Raw genomic sequence first — 19,225 nt, 5'->3', positions numbered from 1 at the left:
TACCTTACATACACTGAATAAACCATTATGACATTTTCCTTTCTTCAAATGTGTTCAATATTTATTTTTCATTTGTCTTATAGCAAAAGGTTCGTTCGGTGGTCGGCACGTAGGCTGCTCCATGTTTCTTACATACAAAAAACGTAAATAATAAAAAAAATGAAGAATTTTTAAAACCAGTACAAATGTCAAAAAGGTTCCTTCGGTGGTCTACAGGTCGGCTGCTCCATGTTTCTTAAATAAAAAAAAAACGAAAAATAAAAGAACTGTTGAAACAATTTGAAAAATGGACAAATGCCATAAAGGTTCGTTCAGTGTTTGTCGGGTAGGCTGCTCCATTATTGAGACGTAAGTGACAAATACAAAACAAATGGAACACAGAGAACAGAGAGAAAGATCTAGGAGTTGATATCACACCAAACCTGTCTCCTGAAGCCCACATAAAAAGAATAACGTCTGCGGCATATGCGAGGCTGGCTAACATCAGAACAGCGTTCAGGAACCTGTGTAAGGAATCATTCAGAATCTTGTACACCACATATGTAAGACCAATCCTGGAGTATGCGGCCCCAGCATGGAGCCCATACCTTGTCAAGCACAAGACGAAGCTGGAAAAAGTCCAAAGGTATGCCACTAGACTAGTCCCAGAACTAAGAGGCATGAGTTACGAGGAAAGGCTGCGGGAAATGCACCTTACGACACTGGAAGACAGAAGAGTAAGGGGAGACATGATCACAACCTACAAAATCCTCAGAGGAATCGACCGGGTAAACAAGGATAAACTATTCAACACTGGTGGGACGCGAACAAGGGGACACAGGTGGAAACTGAGTACCCACATGAGCCACAGAGACGTTAGAAGGAACTTTTTCAGTGTCAGAGTAGTTAACGGATGGAATGCATTAGGCAGTGATGTGGTGGAGGCTGACTCCATACACAGTTTTAAATGTAGATATGATAGAGCCCAGTAGGCTCAGGAATCTGTACACCAGTTGATTGACAGTTGAGAGGCGGGACCAAAGAGCCAAAGCTCAACCCCCGCAAACACAAATAGGTGAGTACAAATAGGTGAGTACATTTGAAACAAAGAAAGATTGTCATAATGGAGCAACCTACCCAACAAACACTGAACGACCCTTTTGCTATAACGAATATGAAAGACAAGGGCTGCTGACTGGGTTAGTACTGAGTGAGCAACCATTTGTGGCACACGTGCCTCTGGCTCTCAAACACCTGTCCCACACGGTGTTGAAAGACTGCGCTCAGTCGGTGAAATTCAGACCCTATTGTTTGAAGAACATAAGGGTCATAACATTGGTGAAGCTAGGCGCAATAAGGGCTTAACACAAGGGTCCGATGCCAGTGATACAGCACCTATGAGGATGATACAGCGAGCGTATCCAGTTGTAGCTCTGAGCCCCACCCTTGCCATCTCGAATTTATATAGATAATACATAGATGAATCGTTTTCTGCGTTCAGTGATGATGCATCTGATACCAGTAGCATAGATGAACAGTGTTAGCGGCTTCCATGGTGGTGGTGTTCATTGATATTTTCAAGAATACCTGAATCTCTTCCTGACTGATGGACACTCTTTGAGGCTAGCTGAATCTCTTCCTGACTGATGGACACTCTTTGAGGCTAGCTGAATCTCTTCCTGACTGATGGACACTCTTTGAGGCTAGCTGAATCTCTTCCTGTGTGGGACCTTACAAAGCGATCTTTTCAAGACTACCTTACAAATTGAGCTTTTCCTATAATCGTTTCAATACTACCTTATGCTTTACAAGCTTGGCTACATACCACCTACAAGTACTATAGCCAAGGGTGCACGCGAGTGCGTTATTTGCAAGCACACAAAACGATGAAACAGGAAACGAAAATCTATCTGTAGCTGGTGCAAGGAGAGCAAAGCCACGCTGTGTACCTGTGTACTTCGTTGACTATTACGCACCTCCAAAGTACTCAGTGTGTAATACAGTGTGTTACTGTGTAAATAGTATGTGAAACTGTACATATTGTAATTTTAGTGAATTTTTACCACGTAATATTGTGACAATAAACATTTATTGTGGACACATTACTGACACATGTATCACAGTTTCATGGAAAATTATGAACATTCTACTGTATACATATTGTAAAGGTCACAAATATGCATCATATATGACAAAAGAAACAAATAAAACCGCATTGGAAATACATAGAAAAAATATTTGAAAATATATTTGTGGCAAAACGCTGTGCTTGAATGGCCTGCGCGACCGTGTCTGGGAGCTTCACACACGGGCGACCAGCCCCTGATGACGTCACAGCAAACCTTGTCTACGCCCTCACAGCCAAAGTAAGTGGAATTTGGTAATTATTTTTACATAGACATGTTCAGGGATGGTAATTTATAATTTTACAAAGAAAAATGATATTTTGGGGTACATTTGATGTCATGCACACTGGGGGAATTTCACAATAAACACAGTGCATCACACTGGTTACATGGGAAACACTCGTTTTGTATGACGTCCGTTTCACATGACGAACATGGAACGGATTAAATTCGTTATGCGAGGTACCACTGTATTATGTGAGAAATCTTTAAAGAATTCTGATAAAGAAAGAGATCTAGGGGTGGTTCTAGATAGAAAACTATCACCTGAGGACCATATAAAGAATATTGTGCAAGGAGCCTATGCCACGCTTTCTAACTTCAGAATTGCTTTTAAATACATGGATGGCAATATACAAAAGAAATTGTTCACGACTTTTGTCAGGCCAAAGCTAGAATATGTAGCAGTTGTGTGGTGCCCATATCTTAAGAAGCACATCAACAAACTGGAAAAGGTGCAAAGACATGCTACTAAGTGGCTCCCAGAACTGAAGGGCAAGAGCTACGAGGAGAGGTTAGAGGCATTAAATATGGCATTACTAGAAGACAGATGAAAAAGAGGTGATATGATCAATACATACAAAATAGTAACAGGAATTAATAAAATCAATAGGGAAGATTTCCTGAGACCTGGAACTTTAAGAACAAGAGGTCATAGATATAAACTAGCTAAACACAGATGCAGAAGAAATATAAGAAAATTCACTTTCGCAAACAGAGTGGTAGACGGTTGGAACAAGTTAGGGAAGAAGGTGGTGGAGGCCAAGACCGTCAGTAGTTTCAAAGCGTTATATGACAAAGAGTGCTGGGAAGACGGGACACCACGAGCGTAGCTCTCATCCTGTAACTACACTTAGGTAATTATACTTAGGTAATTACTGTATAAACAAACCCCAACGCCGCCCTGGTGGCCACGCCGGAAAACCGGCAGAAGAAAATGGCCACCAGAACAGAGGGCTGTGATGGACGCAAAAGATACGAAAACACGCCAGCAAAAGTGGGAAGCAAGCAGACTGGATGGGCGAAAAACTGAGCCCAGAAGCAGAAAACCCAGATGGGGGACAAACTGCCCCAGAACTACTAGCAGGCATCCCCCACAGCCCCGGGAACCCGCAACAGAGGCCCTGGGGCAGAGCCGTCCTCCAAGCCCTCCGCCCTTAAAGAAAAGGAAGAGTCCATAGGAAAGGCAGCAGGAAAAGGGCCGCTGGTAAGCCCCAGAAGCCTTGGCAGGATGAACAGGCTAGAAAACCTCCGTCCTCAACCCGAATTGAGCAGCCCCTGAAAACCGCCCGAGTCTCGGCCCCAACTAAACCCCGCCCCGACTCCGAAACCCGCAGATGGTCCGGAGCCGGGAACATGGAGGGAAAGGGGCAAACAGCACCTAACCAAAACAGGGCGGCTTCGAGGCATCCAAGTGGGAAACCAACCTAGCATGTTGCAGCAACCTAAACTAGCTTGCAACACTGATGCCGCCTGTACTCTGAACAGTAATAACATCAGTAGAGTACTGGAGAACAAGCAGAGAATCTCTCTCGCAAGACTCCGGGTCAAGGTGTCAGTGACCCAACAGGCAACATGACAGAGGTAAATAGTAGCGACTGTCACCCGGAGACAAGGGCACAGCAACCAACGATCCCGTACAAGACAGGTTGGGGCCCGGAAGACACATTCAATGGCCCACCGAGCCCCGACAGGGATTTCCAGGGCCCATAGGGGTAACAACTACAGGAAGCCCGGGCAAGGTGTTGCTAACCGGTTAAACACCCAAAAATAACAAGGGGGTAGAGGACAACACTGATAACTCCTGCGACATGTACAATCACGGGGGCCTAGCAGAGGGCCACCAAACACTACCAGTGGAACTATAGCCACACTAGGCAGACCCCCACCAGGGAAATGAAAATAAAAACAAAAGAAAAACCCTGCAAAAGTACACCGTCTCCAGAGGCAACAGGAACCGGTCGCCGCTTAGGTGGCAGGTCGCGCAACACCTTGACGCCCTAACCAGCACAATACCAGTCCCTTCCCAGGGCCAAACAAGGGCCCCCAAGCCCCAGCTGGCCCCAAGGGCGAGGCAAATGCCGAGCAGCAAGAACCTCTACGGGAATAGTTCCCGAACGCCTCGGGGAAGGTAACCCTGTCACGCAGGGGCAGTACACACAGGGTGCTTAGGGAAGGAAGCCCCTAAGCGCATGCAGCCCCGGCACTGATGAGGTACTCCTGGCCACCGCAAAACACAACACACGGCAGTGAATAACCACAGTGAACGGCGCAGTAGGTCCGGGGCTCCCCCCTCCCCCTCTCGGGGTGGGGAGGGCTGCACAGACAATCGGCGCGGCAGTAAAGTGTGATGTTTGCTTATTTCCTTGGGATTGTAGGGAGTCTCTTAACTCTCTGTTCGTTTTTTTGTTTTAGTTTTTTACCATGTGGGGTTTGTTTTGTTATGCCTACCTTTCTGGGTGCAAACCTCGATCGATGCCAGATAAAGAAAACCCCAACCACAAGGGGGTTTTCCAGGGCCATTGCTCCCTGAAACCTCTCTTAAGGGGCCAGGTTCTGGTGCTAGTCCCTGGTAGGTCTAACTCCTTAGCTAATGTTCCGGTCTTATATAACATACATTAGCCCGATAAGCTCCAGGGAGCCGTAGGGGCTCCCCACAGAAACAGTGAGAATCACTCAGAGACACGGGGACAGAGCAACCCTCGAACTCGCACAAAGCGAGGAGGGATTCAGAGGTCACATCCATCGGACCCATGCGCCACCGTGGGGATTCCCAGGGTCCTGACACGGAACTCACGCTCAGGAAAGTCCAGGCAGGGTACTGCTAACCGGGGCCCAAGTCTACCAAACATCTTTCTAAGAACTGAACCCCCAGGTTGTGTACACTCACGGGGACCAAGCAGGGGGGCACCACCGGAAGAGAGAAGAGTACTCAGTACACAGGGGGGCAATAACCAAGGCAGACCCCCCCCCCACCAGGCAGGTAAACAAAACAAAAAAGAAAACCTTGCAAGAGGACAGCGTACCCAGAAGGAACAGAGCCAGCCGCCATGATTGGTGAAAACAAGCTGCGCAATACCCTGTGCCCCTCACCAGTGCAAACTACCCCTTACCCAAAGGTGAACAAGGGAAAACACCCTAGCGGGCGGCCAAAAACTGAGTAGTAAATGGCCACGCAGAGGCTGAACACAAGGAACCTATTGAAGGTGGCCCCAGGCCCCAAGGGCAGTACTTATTGGGCACCTAGGGAGGGTAACCCTAGGCTCATGCAGCCCGAGTAATGAAGAATCACTCCTGGCTCGCACACCCCTTATAAGATAGCCACCATGCCACAAGGCACAGAGCTGAGCGTTAGCTCGTTTTTAATTTGGGAGTTCTGTCCACTAGTTTGGCTCTCAGTAGAAACTTCTTAACCAGAATAAGGGATTGTTTTGGGACGCTTACCTTCCTGGGTGCTTAACCCGGTCGATGGCAGACATAGAATGCTTCCAACCACATGGGGGTTTCTATAGCCCATTGCTCCTCGTGCCTCTCTGAGGGGGCCAGGTTCTGGTTTGTGGTCCCAGGTAAGCCTAAGAACTCCATACACATGACCGATGCCAAAGTCTGACATTAGCAATATCAGCCTGGATAGCTCCGGGGAGCCGACAGGACTCCCCCCAGAAATAATACGAGCCTCACACCGATAGTAAATATTTCCCAAGTGATGGCAAGCTTTTCCACCAAATAAATTACTAGTAAATAACTAAAAGAATAACTATGCTATGGATTGCACTAAAAAAACAAAATTAAGTTAATTTATCAACCAAAACTTTATAGACAACTAAACCTTGCATACAAACTCAAAAGTATTTTTGATGTGTATTTTTAAATTCAACTTAAGCTTTCAAATCAACTTTTAAACTTAAAACTCAACTTTTTTAAACAAACCTTAAACTTTTGTAAATTCAAAAGCATTTTGTGATATGCAAAAGCAAGAGACAAAAATAAGTTGATGCATTCCTTCCACACACCTGGTAAGTTATGCCTCCTCGCTTAATGGGAATCAACATTAACAGAGGCCGACCATTCTCAACAGCCTGATGAAATATAGTGAGTGGGTTGCATTCAATGTTTTCTTTTTCCTCCTCACTTACTGCCTCATTCCATTTCTGTAGCTGTATTCGTTTGAGTTCCTCAAAAGTCTGAAAAGATCCTACTAATTAAAAAGAGGTGACATATGTACGATACTTGATCCATTTCATAACCTTTTTAGTTACAAATACCTTTTAAATTCTATTCATCTATGTTTAATACAATTATCTCCGTACAGCATAATTAATAATAAATGTTGACTCAAATACAACATACTTGTGACACAGTTGAACCCTGTTATAACAGAATGATCTGAAAAGGATTCTTTCCTAACTTATATGGTTTCTGTTTTTTTCAGAGTAGATTTTATTTTGTTTACATAATACAGCATTCACTATTTCTGAGCACACACTCAGTACTTCCTAAGGCAAGACCTGCTGTGTTCATAGGACAAGATCAAGCACAATCAGGCAAGTTGACATTGATGCAATACGTAAGGGGTCATAATAGATGCTAGGTGGGTCAGTAGACAACATTCAATTGGTCCAGATTGACTAGTAGTACTCTCATCCATAAAACTAAAAACCTAAAAAAATGAATGTAAGGAAGGATACTTTTATCTAAGTAAAAGTATCCGCCCTTAAGATCACACGTGACCACCTGTTTGGATTCCTCCGAGCAGCTGGCTGACCCGGTCTACACTGTTAGGGGTAGTTCTTTTGGCTGTCTTGAGGCTGCAGTCTTTTTTTTTTTTACCAAGCAGTGGTTTGCTTTGTTTTGCTTTCTGGATGCCTTCTCTTGGCAGTAGCAGACATGAATAAATTGACATAAAATTGGTCATAGTGCTACAGCTCTCTGCTCCTCTGAGGGGGAAGGGGGGCCAGGTTCTGGCTCATGGTCCCTCGTAGGCCAATAAGAACTCCACAACCGATGGCACTTTGTAGTCTGGCACTATATCAGTACAGTATACAGTAGTAGTTTCAGGAAGCCACTAGGGGCTCCCCCCAGAAAAAAAAACTTAAAAAGGTATCCAGGACTGAAGAGGCAGATGTAAACCTAGGTGATGAGAGATAATCCAGAATTCTGTCATGTGACCTGGGGGCTGTGTTTATATGCTAATGCACATAATGCATAAGTTTAGTTGGCTTAAATGTAACTCAATAAATCTAAATACCTTTTCTACAAGCTCTCTTGCTAATGCTCTTCTTCCAGTCTTCATCACGTAATTTGTAAACTTACTGAAAAAGAAAACGATAAATTAAAAAAAAAAATTCAAAGATTTAAAAATGCAGGGGTTCATTAAGTTGATCATATTATTCAAAATAACATAAAATTACCCTCAAATTTACTCTGGGCATTTATCAAAATTTATATTTATCTAATAGTTCCATGATCACAGGAAATTTAAACAAAAATGATGTAGCTTATTTTGGCAGTGATGGAGAGAAGTTGTCTCATGAGGATGTCACAATTCACGTGCAGTGATGGCTGAGATGTCCCGAGGAGGTCGCCCAGGCCACGTGTGAGGTGGGAGTTGCCATGAATATATTTATACTGATTTATTTCAGTGTTACTGATTAGTTTTTCACTTGATTTTTGCAGGTATATCATGCAATAGTGTGTAATTTGAGAAATTTCTATAATAAAATGTACAGAACATTGATACACACAAATACATTTGTGTCACTAATATACACACATTATTATATTCTTTGGACAATAAAATGTACTGTTTTTGCTATTATCACATTGTTACACATGTTACATATAACTACTGTATCTGCATGCTTATGCATTGTTACAAACCACTATGTCATTCTGGTGCGAGTGATAATCTCGTAACTATGGATCCAAGCCCTGCACACTTTGCCTCAAGTTCTAAGTGCAAGCATTCAATATATTTTATTTTCTTCACATTTTTAATATTTTTTGGCATGGTTTTTTCAAGTGCACTGATGCATTTGGCTATCAATAATGATATTTGTATTTATTTATTCTATTATATATACAAGAATGTACATTGTATTTGTAAGAGTACATAACAGTGTTTTTACATTCTTGCAAAGCCACTAACACACATTGTGTTTCGGGCAGTCATTTATATTTATAACTCGGAACATGTAGAACATTGGTATGCATAGATATATTATTGTAACTAATATGTGCACCACAATATAATACTGTATTAGAATACTAAAACATACTATTTTTGCTGTTATCACACTGTAATCACATGTTATATATAAATACCTACATGGTTATGCTCCGTTCCAAACCACTAAACAGTTCTGGTGAGTATGATAATCTCATATGCACTGACCCATGAACAGCATAAACAGCATAGCCATGCACAGTCGTCAACTGCTGACTGTACCTGACAAAGCAAAGTGTTGCCCGATACACTACGCACATTTCATCATCATTAAGTGATGCTGTGGGCACAAGCTGCATGGCAGTGTTGAGAGTTGTTGCTTATAACACTCATGGCTGATGGCTTAGTACAAGTCACTTCACACCCAGGAGGGGTGCCCACAATATTTTTTCAAGGTGCCATCTGTTTACTGGAGGCCTGAGGAAGTGGATGCAGGTCCTATGTATCCACAGGAGTTTTAAATCTTATGCTATACTTTAAAAAACCCTGATTGGGTCACACAGTGTATAGATAAATGGCGAGAACATCCCTGGTTGTATCGTGCAGTTGAAGGATTAAAGTGAACAGAGAAACTCTGAACCAAATATTGTACATAGAATTAAGCAGAAATAAATTACTATGTTAATACACATGATCATATGTGATTAATCCTTTTCCTACATATTAAACTGTCATCCCCATCTGGGAACCATTTTGTTAAGCAGTTGACAAAATTCCCATGTCACAGTGAACTGGGTTTTATTCTTAGTAGATGCATACTGAACCATAAGGGTTAAAGAGACTGCTACAACATTATTCAGCAAATGTTTTGCATCCTCTGAGCATATATATATTTAATTCAAAATGATCTGCTACCAGAAATTTTAGCTAAATATTCCTAGATTGCTAACTGCAGGTAGTAACTGTGGGTGATTGTAAGTTTCACCGTTGCCTACACAGGGGAGTGTGCCAGATAAACATATCAATTATGACATATTACCACATATATTAGTTGTTTAATTTAGAGACTATACTTGTGGTCAATCTCGAGGTCATTGATGATGTGACAATGTGTATTGAATTTTGTAACTAGCTCATCAAAACTGTAACTTATTTAGCTAAATGATTTTTGGGGTTCAGTCCCAGAGCCCATTATGTGCCTTTGTAACCCTTTCCACTACCACCCACAGGATGGGTATGGGGTGCATAATAAACAAACTAAACTAACTTCTCTGAGGAACTGGTCAGCTTAGGAGGTTAAAGTCAATGATTTAGTACTGTATTACCGACATGTTAAGTGTAACTTCAATTGTCTTCTCAGTTGATGCTAAAATTCTGGGCTCAGGCATGGCCGGCCAATATGACCTGGAGTTGTTTTTAGCCCAAAATCAGCACAACAATTCTGCATAACTGATTCATACATACAGTATTGACAAAAGGTCAAAACTGATATAAGCTGTGTGTGCATAACAAAAACTTTGGTAAAAAGCAATCAACAACACCCAGACAAAGGGAAGACAATGCAATTACTGTATAGTTCAAGTGGCCTTGGAGATGCTTTAGATCATCACAAGTCAGAGCTGTCCAATGGCTGGATGTATGTGGGAAAAAAAACAGCTCAATGAAGCTTCAGGGAGGGAGAACAATGCCGACCTTGTTTCTCAAACCAACCCTAGCCACTGAAGGTGCTGTGTGGATTATTGCAACAAGTGAGAAGATGGTGATGGAGGCTAACACTGTCAGTAGTATAGTTTTAAAGTGTTATGTGACAAACTGTACTGGGAAGATGGGACACAATGAGCATAGCTCTCATCTTGTAACTACACTTAGGTAATTACACTAAGATAATTACCAGGATCCTTTCTTTTAACATTACTCTCAAAACACATTATTACTTTGCATTTGAAACTAATGATTTGCAAAAGGATACAACTTGAAAAATATGTTGTTTTTCATTCCACGAGCAATGTAATAATTCCCATTATCAGGGGGACAGGAAAACTGTACTTAGGGTTATCCAGGTCCCCTAAGGTCAGTGGTTTCCCTCCTTTTTTGGGAGTGGCCCTATTTTCTAATATAGTACTGTACTCAAAAGACTCCCAAATGGGGTTGGGAACCAGTGCCTTTGGTCAATTATTGACCTTACCCAGGATGCATCCCACAATAGTTGACTAGCTCCTGGGTACCTATTTACTGCTAAGTGAACAGGTACATCAGGTGAAAGGAAACTTGCCAAACCATTTCTCTTCCACCCAAGGATTAAACCCAGGCTCCTCAAATGTGAGTCGAGGATGCAGACCATTATACTACATGCCTAAATATTTTAGAGTACAGTACCTAGTTATTCTAGATACTGTACATTAAATACAGCTAAAAATACATACACAACAGTTGGGTCATGAAAGATGGAGCTGGTGTGATTTGTATATGCCGCCTTAATTGGAGTGAATTCCAGATTCTTGCTTTCACCAGTTTCAATTAACTCATTCAACTGAGCAGGTTGATATATGGGTTTCACAAAGTGAGGAGGATACTGGCTGTAGGCTCTTAAAAATACATTTGATACTCTGAAAAAGAAAGCACTTAATTAATAGAATGTAAATGTATTATAAGAATCAATGTAAGTGAAACCCAACTTTTGAATTTTCATTTAAAAACAAAATCCAGCTTTGAATGTAATAAAATGTCTCTCTCTGGTGAGTCCCTTGGTGGCTCCCTGGTGTTTGTCACCTGGAAAGCTCTACATGTATTGTGTCACACCAGGTCTTTGGGAGTCAGATTATGTCACCTGCTGATTACGTCATTAAACCTGCAGACCAGAGACCAAATGCTTCCACTCCTGGTCCATTCATAAAGCTGCAGGGAGCAGAGGATACCTGTTCACCCAAACCAAGAGAAAAGGCCACCACAAAAGTATAGTGAGTCATAACAAAATGACTGCAAGGAAATATAAGCAACCCTGACAACAAGGAACACAGTAGTTGTCATTACCCCCATTAGTTACACACCCCCGCTGCCAGATGGTGGCCCAAGGAGTCCAGGGCCTGCCTGGCATCAATAAATCAGACACGTGCCGCCCAAAGAAACCGAAGCCCCTAAAAGGGGAATGTCAGGAACAGGAAGCCACAGAAGGGCCCACCAGAAAGGAGCATTTCATTAAATTCAGTGCTGGATTTCTGAGACAGGTTCTGTGGTAGCTCCTTGGTGAATGTAAGAAAACCAAGACTAACCAGTGTTACGGTGCTGTAGTCATAACAACCCTTGAAATACCCAAGAGAAGGCACTCCACCGGGGAGGTCTGGCCTCAAAAGGGTGAACTCTCGAACACACTAGAGAAGTTACTCCGTCAGTACAAGGACAGTGCTAAATGAATGAACACCCAGGGAAGTAATTGACAAGTTTCAGGATGGTTGGCACTTAGTATAGAAGCACTGGGGACCTGCTGCAAAAGATGGTACCATGGAGTACTACTGTGATGCACTAGAAACACATCAGTGACAGACTGGTTGGTAAGCTGGAGGAGCCAAAAGGGCCACCACGGCCTAAAGAACAAAACTCTCACAGTCAAAAGTGAGCGTGAATCTCCCCAAACCTACAACCAAAGGCAAAAGTCAACAAAATCAAAGCCATATAAAAGAGATCACAGACAAAAGAGGCGACAGATGCACATATTGCAGGCCTCAGAGTGGAAGCTACTCTCCACCCAACAGGTGGATATGGGAATGACCATCAGCATGAGCCAAAACTGAGATGCATCCCACTAAGTCGCACACAGCGAGAGCAGGCTTGGCGGGCAGGTCCATTGCCATATAATACCAAAGAACTGCAGAAAGTTTCCAGTTTAAGTTGGAGCAAACTGAACTGGGTCACCAGGCACAAGGGATGCTCATCAGCACACATCAAACCTAGTTTTGGGATAAACTTAGCTGTTGCTGAGAAGGGAGCAAAGAGTGCACTACAAGAGCATGAAGAATCTTGTCTGTCCCTACCCCCAGAGCCTCACAGAGGTTGCACTAATCAGGGGGAGGACCCCTCAAGAAGAGGACAGTCTCTTGGGAAAAGACACTCTAAAACTTCAGGCAGATGAAAGTAGGGTGAAGTTAGAGATGAAGGTAGGGTGGGGCCAGAGAAATGACAAATTATATCACACCATATTATTCAAGTATCAATTTAGCAAAGTGAGCTAGCAATGATAAATTTTCTTTGATCCTATTAAATGACTGAATGGGAAATAAAGTGACTAGTTTACATTCCCAGAAATCCTGGAGCCCACTAATGAGATATATGTAGATGGGCTTGGGATGGAGCTCCACACCAACATAAGACTCACTCTGAATAACAACAGTAGGCAGAGGGTGACCCCCTCTTACCACAGAGAGATCAAAAGTCTCTTCCTGCAAAAAAATAAGGGTTGGAGAGATGGATGATGTGGGCTCCACCCATAGTTGTAAGCATGTGTCCACCTCTAGGCTTTTCCATGACAGCTACTGTGGTTGCCAGTACCAATTACACTGTCTTTAAGTTCTCAATTTATGACATGCTACAATCACAATTGTTTAAATTTTCATGAGAGGAATACAGCATTATATATGAAAAACAATTTAAATTTTCTGAACATTTTTAAAAGCAAATATCTATCGCCAAATGATACACAACTGGAAAATTGTCGTAAGAAAAACAAAGTGAATTGAATTAAACACTAACAGAACAGAACTCGAACTGAACTGAGCATCTGTGCATGAGGAACTCATCTTTACCCATACAGACGACCTGTCATTCTGTCAATTATGACACAACCTGTTACTTACTGGTTCTTGTCTGGGGAAAGACCTAAGCGACACCACGACGCCCCAACACCTAGGTACCGATACCCCAGCATCATCTTGTTTCTAACTTTGTGTTACGTATTCACGGATATCACAACCAACATCTCTCTTGCTCTGTTAAATGTTGGCTGGCTTTACTAATTCCTGACTCTTCCTTTACTAATTCATGCGTTAGTGTCGGCGTGATGGAGGCGGCAGATCTTGTGTTTACTTCCACGGGAAAACAGCGTTCGCTGCTTACAGAAATATTGTCTAATATTATCTCAGTAATAAAATAAGTAACCTGCTTTATTAAAATTTACAATATATTGAAATATTGTAGATAAATTTGCATTAGAGATATTTAGTATATTTTTAGCTATTTGTAATAGATAAATATTTGTATGATAATACAATTTCTCATTTCTCTACCTGCACATCCTTCTATATTGTACGACATCCCTCAACATATCATATTGTTTCAGAATATACCATTTTGATAAATATGATATATATATATATATGGTATTTTTCTGAATGTACATCGTATAGAAGGCTGTTCAGCTATAATGTGCGTTATAAAATGGATGTATGAAAAGCAAGTGAAAATATAAATAATACCAATTAAAAATATCTCCTCTTCAATATTATTTATAAACAGTCACGTTCCTTTGTTTTTAATATAATTCTAATATTGCTCTAATTGTTGTTTTCAATATTGCAAGCAAAACAGACCCATGTGCAATACAATAAGAAGGTAAACTCTCTCATACAAAAGAATCCAAGCCGCTATTGTAATTGTAATAAACCGGTTTAGGCCCCAAGTCGGGAGGTGTTGTGATCCTCTTCTTGGTGATCCTCAGCGGAGAGTGAATCATGTCTCAAACCTGTGACCATGGTCTTACGGAACAGGAGCTAAAACTTCATATTTCTTGGTAATATTAAGGCCCAAACCCTTATGATAGCAACATGGGAATATCGGATAAGGAGGCGTTTAGGATCCTTGGCCTACCCTTAGGTGGGTTGTTTTGTGTTGGTGTAGTGTTGGCCGGGCCGCTGGCGCTCTGGCAAATATTGTCCTCTTGGACACTTCATTTTCCTGGGACACTTAATATCTCAAGTTCAACTCCTGGAATATATTTTCTGTTAATCGCAAATGGCATAATGGTTGTCGTACGTATTACATTTCAATATCTTATATTTGCCAAAGTTGCCATTTTGTTCATTAACAAACTAGTCATCACCAGTTGTTGGTCTTTGATGTTTATTTTAACAGTTGTTTAACATACTATTACTCTAACTTTCAATATTTTTTTTCATAATTTCAAATTTATAGGTGCCACTTATTTGTAAGAGCATAATAAATTGTCTAGAGAGCCTAGAGACCTCTGCAAGGGAAGGGTATATTAGCTGATATTTCCTAAAGAATTTTCGTTCTACATTTTATTTCAGTATTTTGTGGGAGATAAAACATTTCTCCAGAATCTTCCATTAAATTGACCATTGTGGTGTAAATATTGAGCTGATGTTTCCAGGTGTAGATATTTAACCTCTTAAATACTGTGACTGTAACTCGGTGTACATTGCTGTTGTTTAGGTCACTCTTCACTACATTATTTCCTTACAACATTGTGTGTTATATTAACAACCGCCCCCCCCCCTCCCGGCAGTGCTCTACAGTGAATGGGGCTCGGCACCACCACCATGTCAAGTGAATTTACTCGGTTTCTTTAATGGAGTCTATTCTATGTCTGTTCCGATCTAACCTAACATATGCCTAGTGTATTTCTTTAGGTTAAGTATATTGGGTTGAATAAATCCACAAGGGCCGTGGTGAGGGTTCGAACTTACGTGCAGGATGATCACAGATGCCTGTTTGATATATATCACGCTATTGCGATTTCTGTGTATATTGGGTTGTGTGGGTGTGGCATCGTCACCTAATAACTGATTGAGCTTGGGTGTGATTCCTGGGCAGGTTGAGACTTCTGGGTACATTTCTTTAAACCTGATGCCTCTTTTCTGCTAGTGTAAATGTGCATATTTTGGAGTTAGGCATCTGTTGTGGATTGCATCATGTCAGTGTTAATGGGACACCAAACCGTCTACTATGGGTGACTAACCCTGTACAAAGTTAAGTGTACAAATGACCATAACTCATCTGCTTTGTGGCCAATATATTTATCACATTCCATTATATTATGCTGTTTGACAATATTAATACTGTATTTATAGCAGTTTGACATAATTTTTAGAGTACGATATTTGTAATGCTGGATTATATTTTGACCGTGGAATCAAACCTAGCTTTAATATATCAAAGATTAATAGAAATATGCTTCCCTATCAAATACCAAAATAAAAATTAAAAACTTCAGTATGAAATTTTAGCCTGAAGATCCTAATAATAAAACAATTACTGCATACTCCAACACAAACACTTTACAGTCATTTTTGTTTTACCGTTTTAGATTTATTGTTAGGAATAATAGTTTCTGATTAATTGTACGCTTTGAGTGGTAGTGGCTTTATTACAGAAGTACTTTTAAGCAATGACTATGCAACCATTGATTGTATCATGTTGTCCTGTATATTTTTAAATACAAATTATTATTATTTATTTTGAACACTTAAGTAGGTGCCATAATACATGTTGGAGACTCAAGTGGGTACAGTATGCTAGGGTTGACTAAGGGTACAGTAACACTGTGCATACTGTAGCTAGTTTGATTTTACAGTATTTAAAACAGACTTGGTTTCTATTATTCATATTTTTATTTTGATGTCAGTTTGTTTCCAACTCATTTCAGGAGGAACTCTTGTGTGCTAACTGCTAAAGCCATTGAAAATGTGTACAAAAAATATGTAAAATTGTTATCCTTGTGTTAGATAAAAAAAAGTTATCTATTTAATCAGTATCAGATAATAAGACAATATTGGTCAAACTATTGGTATCAGTACACTTCTAGTAATGATACCACTCAGCAAGGATATGAGGGTTGGTAAAGAGACATCTTCCAGTGGTGGATCAGGTGGTGATAATTATGGGTTCATTCAGTGGTTCATTTGAGGTGCATTTGGATATTCACAAAGGATTGTATCCATTCTCTTTCCCAGTTCAAAGGATGTTTTCTGGTCTATTCTTTTATCATCAATGTTCGTCCCTTCTTGAGGCTTATAGACTAACATGGTAGCCACTGCTACAGGCTCTGGTGAATAGCACTTAAGAGGGTAGTATAGGTGTTGTGTACTCCAAGAATACCCAACAGAAAGGTCAAGTGAGTCAGTGTTTCCAAATGGAAAAAGGCAAGAAAACCTTAACACACGTACCCAGTGGATGTGTGTGTGTGTGTTGCCTAATTTGGGGTATAAGCAGGTGATACACAGTAGCTAATGCTGTGATGATTTGCTGGAGTGTAGTGGTGCTACTTCTCCATTTCGTTGTTTAATGTATAAAAGATACGATGAATGGGAGTAATTTGCAATATCTTTAAACCTTCTTTTCAATATCCCAGTGTTTCCCTATGTTCTCTGGGTTGATGACTCTCTACCACACACAAGTTGGTAGGGGATACAATGATGGTGATTATTATTTATAATTTCCAGGTGTAGATAAGGATGCCATCAATGATAGATACAAGTCAATAAGCAGTAAACTCTCTGCTAGCAAATCTCCGGAGGATAAAAAGGTAAGCATATAGTATTATGCAAGTATATAATTATGCTTTATTCTTTAAATAATTTAAATAATGTTAACATCCATTTCTACACAAATTGAGCAATTAGTTCATCTTTTTTTTCTCTAGTCTAATTACCAGTACTGTATAATAAATTTATTCTTTTCCTATTTTGAAGTACATAGCCAAGTGTACATGCAGTACCAATGTGGGTTTAATGCTTATATTTATTCTGTAATTTTTACCATCTGCTGTTATCTATAGCCTTGTTGATTACTGTAGCACACCAACTATCCTCTTAAGTTAAATGTAAGATTATCACGATGCTGAAGGTGGTGTTGGTATAAATAATGCTCAATCTCTGGATCAGAGGTTGTGAGCTTCTTACACAAGTCATTCAGTATTCCATGCATTCGACAATTTTTTTTTTTTTTTTTTTTGTAAGTTGAGTATATTTCTGCATGTAGGCATTCCTGATGCCTCTATAGCTCCCCATTAAGGGTGGCCACAAACGTTTCTCCAGGAGAGACTACCACACACAACTTGTGCTCTTTCGAACTCACTCGCTCGCCCTTCCATTCCCCCCCCCCATCCTTATTTTCATATATAGTTCCCACTCTTCCTTGCTAAGATTTTGGTTGTCTGCCTCTACCATAAGATTCCTGTATATCACCCTTTGAATACTCTTCTCACAAATGATTCTTGGGCATTATTCTAACATGTTCATATCACCTCGGTGTATTGTCTTCACCCACTCCATAACTTCACATTTCATTCCCTTTCATCTTTCAATCATACTGCATCTCTCGTATGCTTCCTTGTTGCTATACCCAACCCACATACACCAGCTGCTTTTCTAAAAGATACTTGGGACCAGTGGTTATCTTAAGATGATTTCCGTGCTTAGCGTCCCAGAGGCCCAGTCCTTGACTGGGCCTCTTTTTTTTTTTTTTTTTTTTTACATACCCCTAGTAAGCAGCCCGTAGCGGCTGTCTAACTCCCGTGTACCTATTTACTGCTGGGTGAACAGTTTAATTCATATGCGAACATTCCTTCCTTTCATTATGATATTCACCTCTCCTACCACTCTTGCTTTACTAATTTCAAGTTACAGATATTCTTTGTCTTGTCCAAGTATAATTCCTTGATGTACAGTAATATGATTGTATTAGTGAATAATTTTTGTTTACAGAAACTGGAACAGGTGGTTGCTGCTTACAGCCAGCTGCTTCCCCCACCCCCTCACAAAATGCAGCAGAGCAAACAAAATAATAGGGCATCTAATGTTAAAGGTGTGTGGCCAGATTATTGTAGCACAGCTAAATGAAATTGTTGGTGTCAAAAAAGGTGGAAATATGTTCTGTAAGGTTATGTAAATAGCTAGTGGTGCACTTTGTTAAATAACCATGCACTGAAGAATAACCATGGTTGTTCTGATGCTAAATTTGCCTCTTTGTTCATGGGTTACCCTGCATTGCAAATCTTAGAGCTGCATTAAAATATATCAGTAGTGTTAACTCCTTATATATTTTATCAGTAGTTTATATAGTTGATTATATAGTGTCATATAATCTTAGTTTAAGAAATGTATTGGTTAAATTTTTGGATCACATTTTTGGACTGCAACAGGCCAATTGACCAATACCAGGCAAGTAACATTTAAATCGACCCTATCTCGCCCTTGCACCTATCCATCTATTCTTTAAATCTGTTAAACTGTCTCTTAATGCTAGAGGGCAGTCCATTCTACCCATCCACAACCCTATTATCAAACTAGTACTTCCCTATGTCCCTCCTAAAACAAAATTTCTCCCACTTGCACCCATTGTTATGGGTTCTGATCTTTTCTGAAAATTTCAGAGCCATGTTTATATTCCCTCTTTTTCATGCCCCTAACCCATATAACCTTGATCACAACACCTCCTCCCTTTGTCTTGCATGTGTATAGTGAGTGCACATTGAGACATTTCAATCTATCTTCATAGAAATGGTCCCCAAATCCAGTATATACCTTATTATACTTCTTTGTAATTTTCTCTAGAGATTTTACATTCTTTCTGTTGTATGACTATGAGAATATCACAGAGCAGTCCAAATGGACCCTTGCCAGTGGTAGATATAGCTGGCGGATGATTATATTTTGTTGCTGATGCT

General features: G+C 40.7%; 2 protein-coding genes across 10 annotated transcripts in view; one reads left to right on the top strand and one right to left on the bottom strand.

The window, feature by feature from the left end:
- The window catches only part of mRpS7 (mitochondrial ribosomal protein S7), a 37,906-nt gene extending 24,266 nt beyond the window's left edge, over positions 1 to 13,640 (bottom strand). Inside the window, exons 1-4 of the mRNA XM_045758686.2 lie at positions 13,398 to 13,640; positions 10,974 to 11,156; positions 7,633 to 7,696; positions 6,398 to 6,568 (exon numbers count right to left, since the gene is read on the bottom strand). Of these exons, the coding sequence (XP_045614642.1) occupies positions 6,398 to 6,568; positions 7,633 to 7,696; positions 10,974 to 11,156; positions 13,398 to 13,471 (492 nt within the window). The 5' untranslated portion in view covers positions 13,472 to 13,640. The remainder of the gene's footprint in view (positions 1 to 6,397; positions 6,569 to 7,632; positions 7,697 to 10,973; positions 11,157 to 13,397) is intronic.
- Positions 13,641 to 14,255: 615 nt separating this feature from the next.
- LOC123768226 (uncharacterized) overlaps positions 14,256 to 19,225 on the top strand; it is a 144,255-nt gene continuing 139,285 nt past the window's right edge. For 6 of the 9 annotated variants that reach the window (XM_045758680.2, XM_045758677.2, XM_045758684.2 and 3 more), the window contains exons 1-3: positions 14,256 to 14,412; positions 17,001 to 17,083; positions 18,264 to 18,363. In XM_045758680.2, coding sequence (XP_045614636.2) covers positions 14,364 to 14,412; positions 17,001 to 17,083; positions 18,264 to 18,363 — 232 coding nt within the window. In that variant the 5' untranslated portion in view covers positions 14,256 to 14,363. Of the gene's footprint in view, positions 14,413 to 14,432; positions 14,568 to 17,000; positions 17,084 to 18,263; positions 18,364 to 19,225 lie in introns of those variants that run through there. The other 3 variants (XM_069307047.1, XM_045758681.2, XM_045758682.2) reach the window with 2 other exon arrangements.

The sequence above is a fragment of the Procambarus clarkii genome, chromosome 59 (genome assembly GCF_040958095.1).
Source record: "Procambarus clarkii isolate CNS0578487 chromosome 59, FALCON_Pclarkii_2.0, whole genome shotgun sequence".
Classification (NCBI taxonomy): domain Eukaryota; kingdom Metazoa; phylum Arthropoda; class Malacostraca; order Decapoda; family Cambaridae; genus Procambarus; species Procambarus clarkii.
This window is presented reverse-complemented; position numbering and strand designations above follow the sequence as displayed.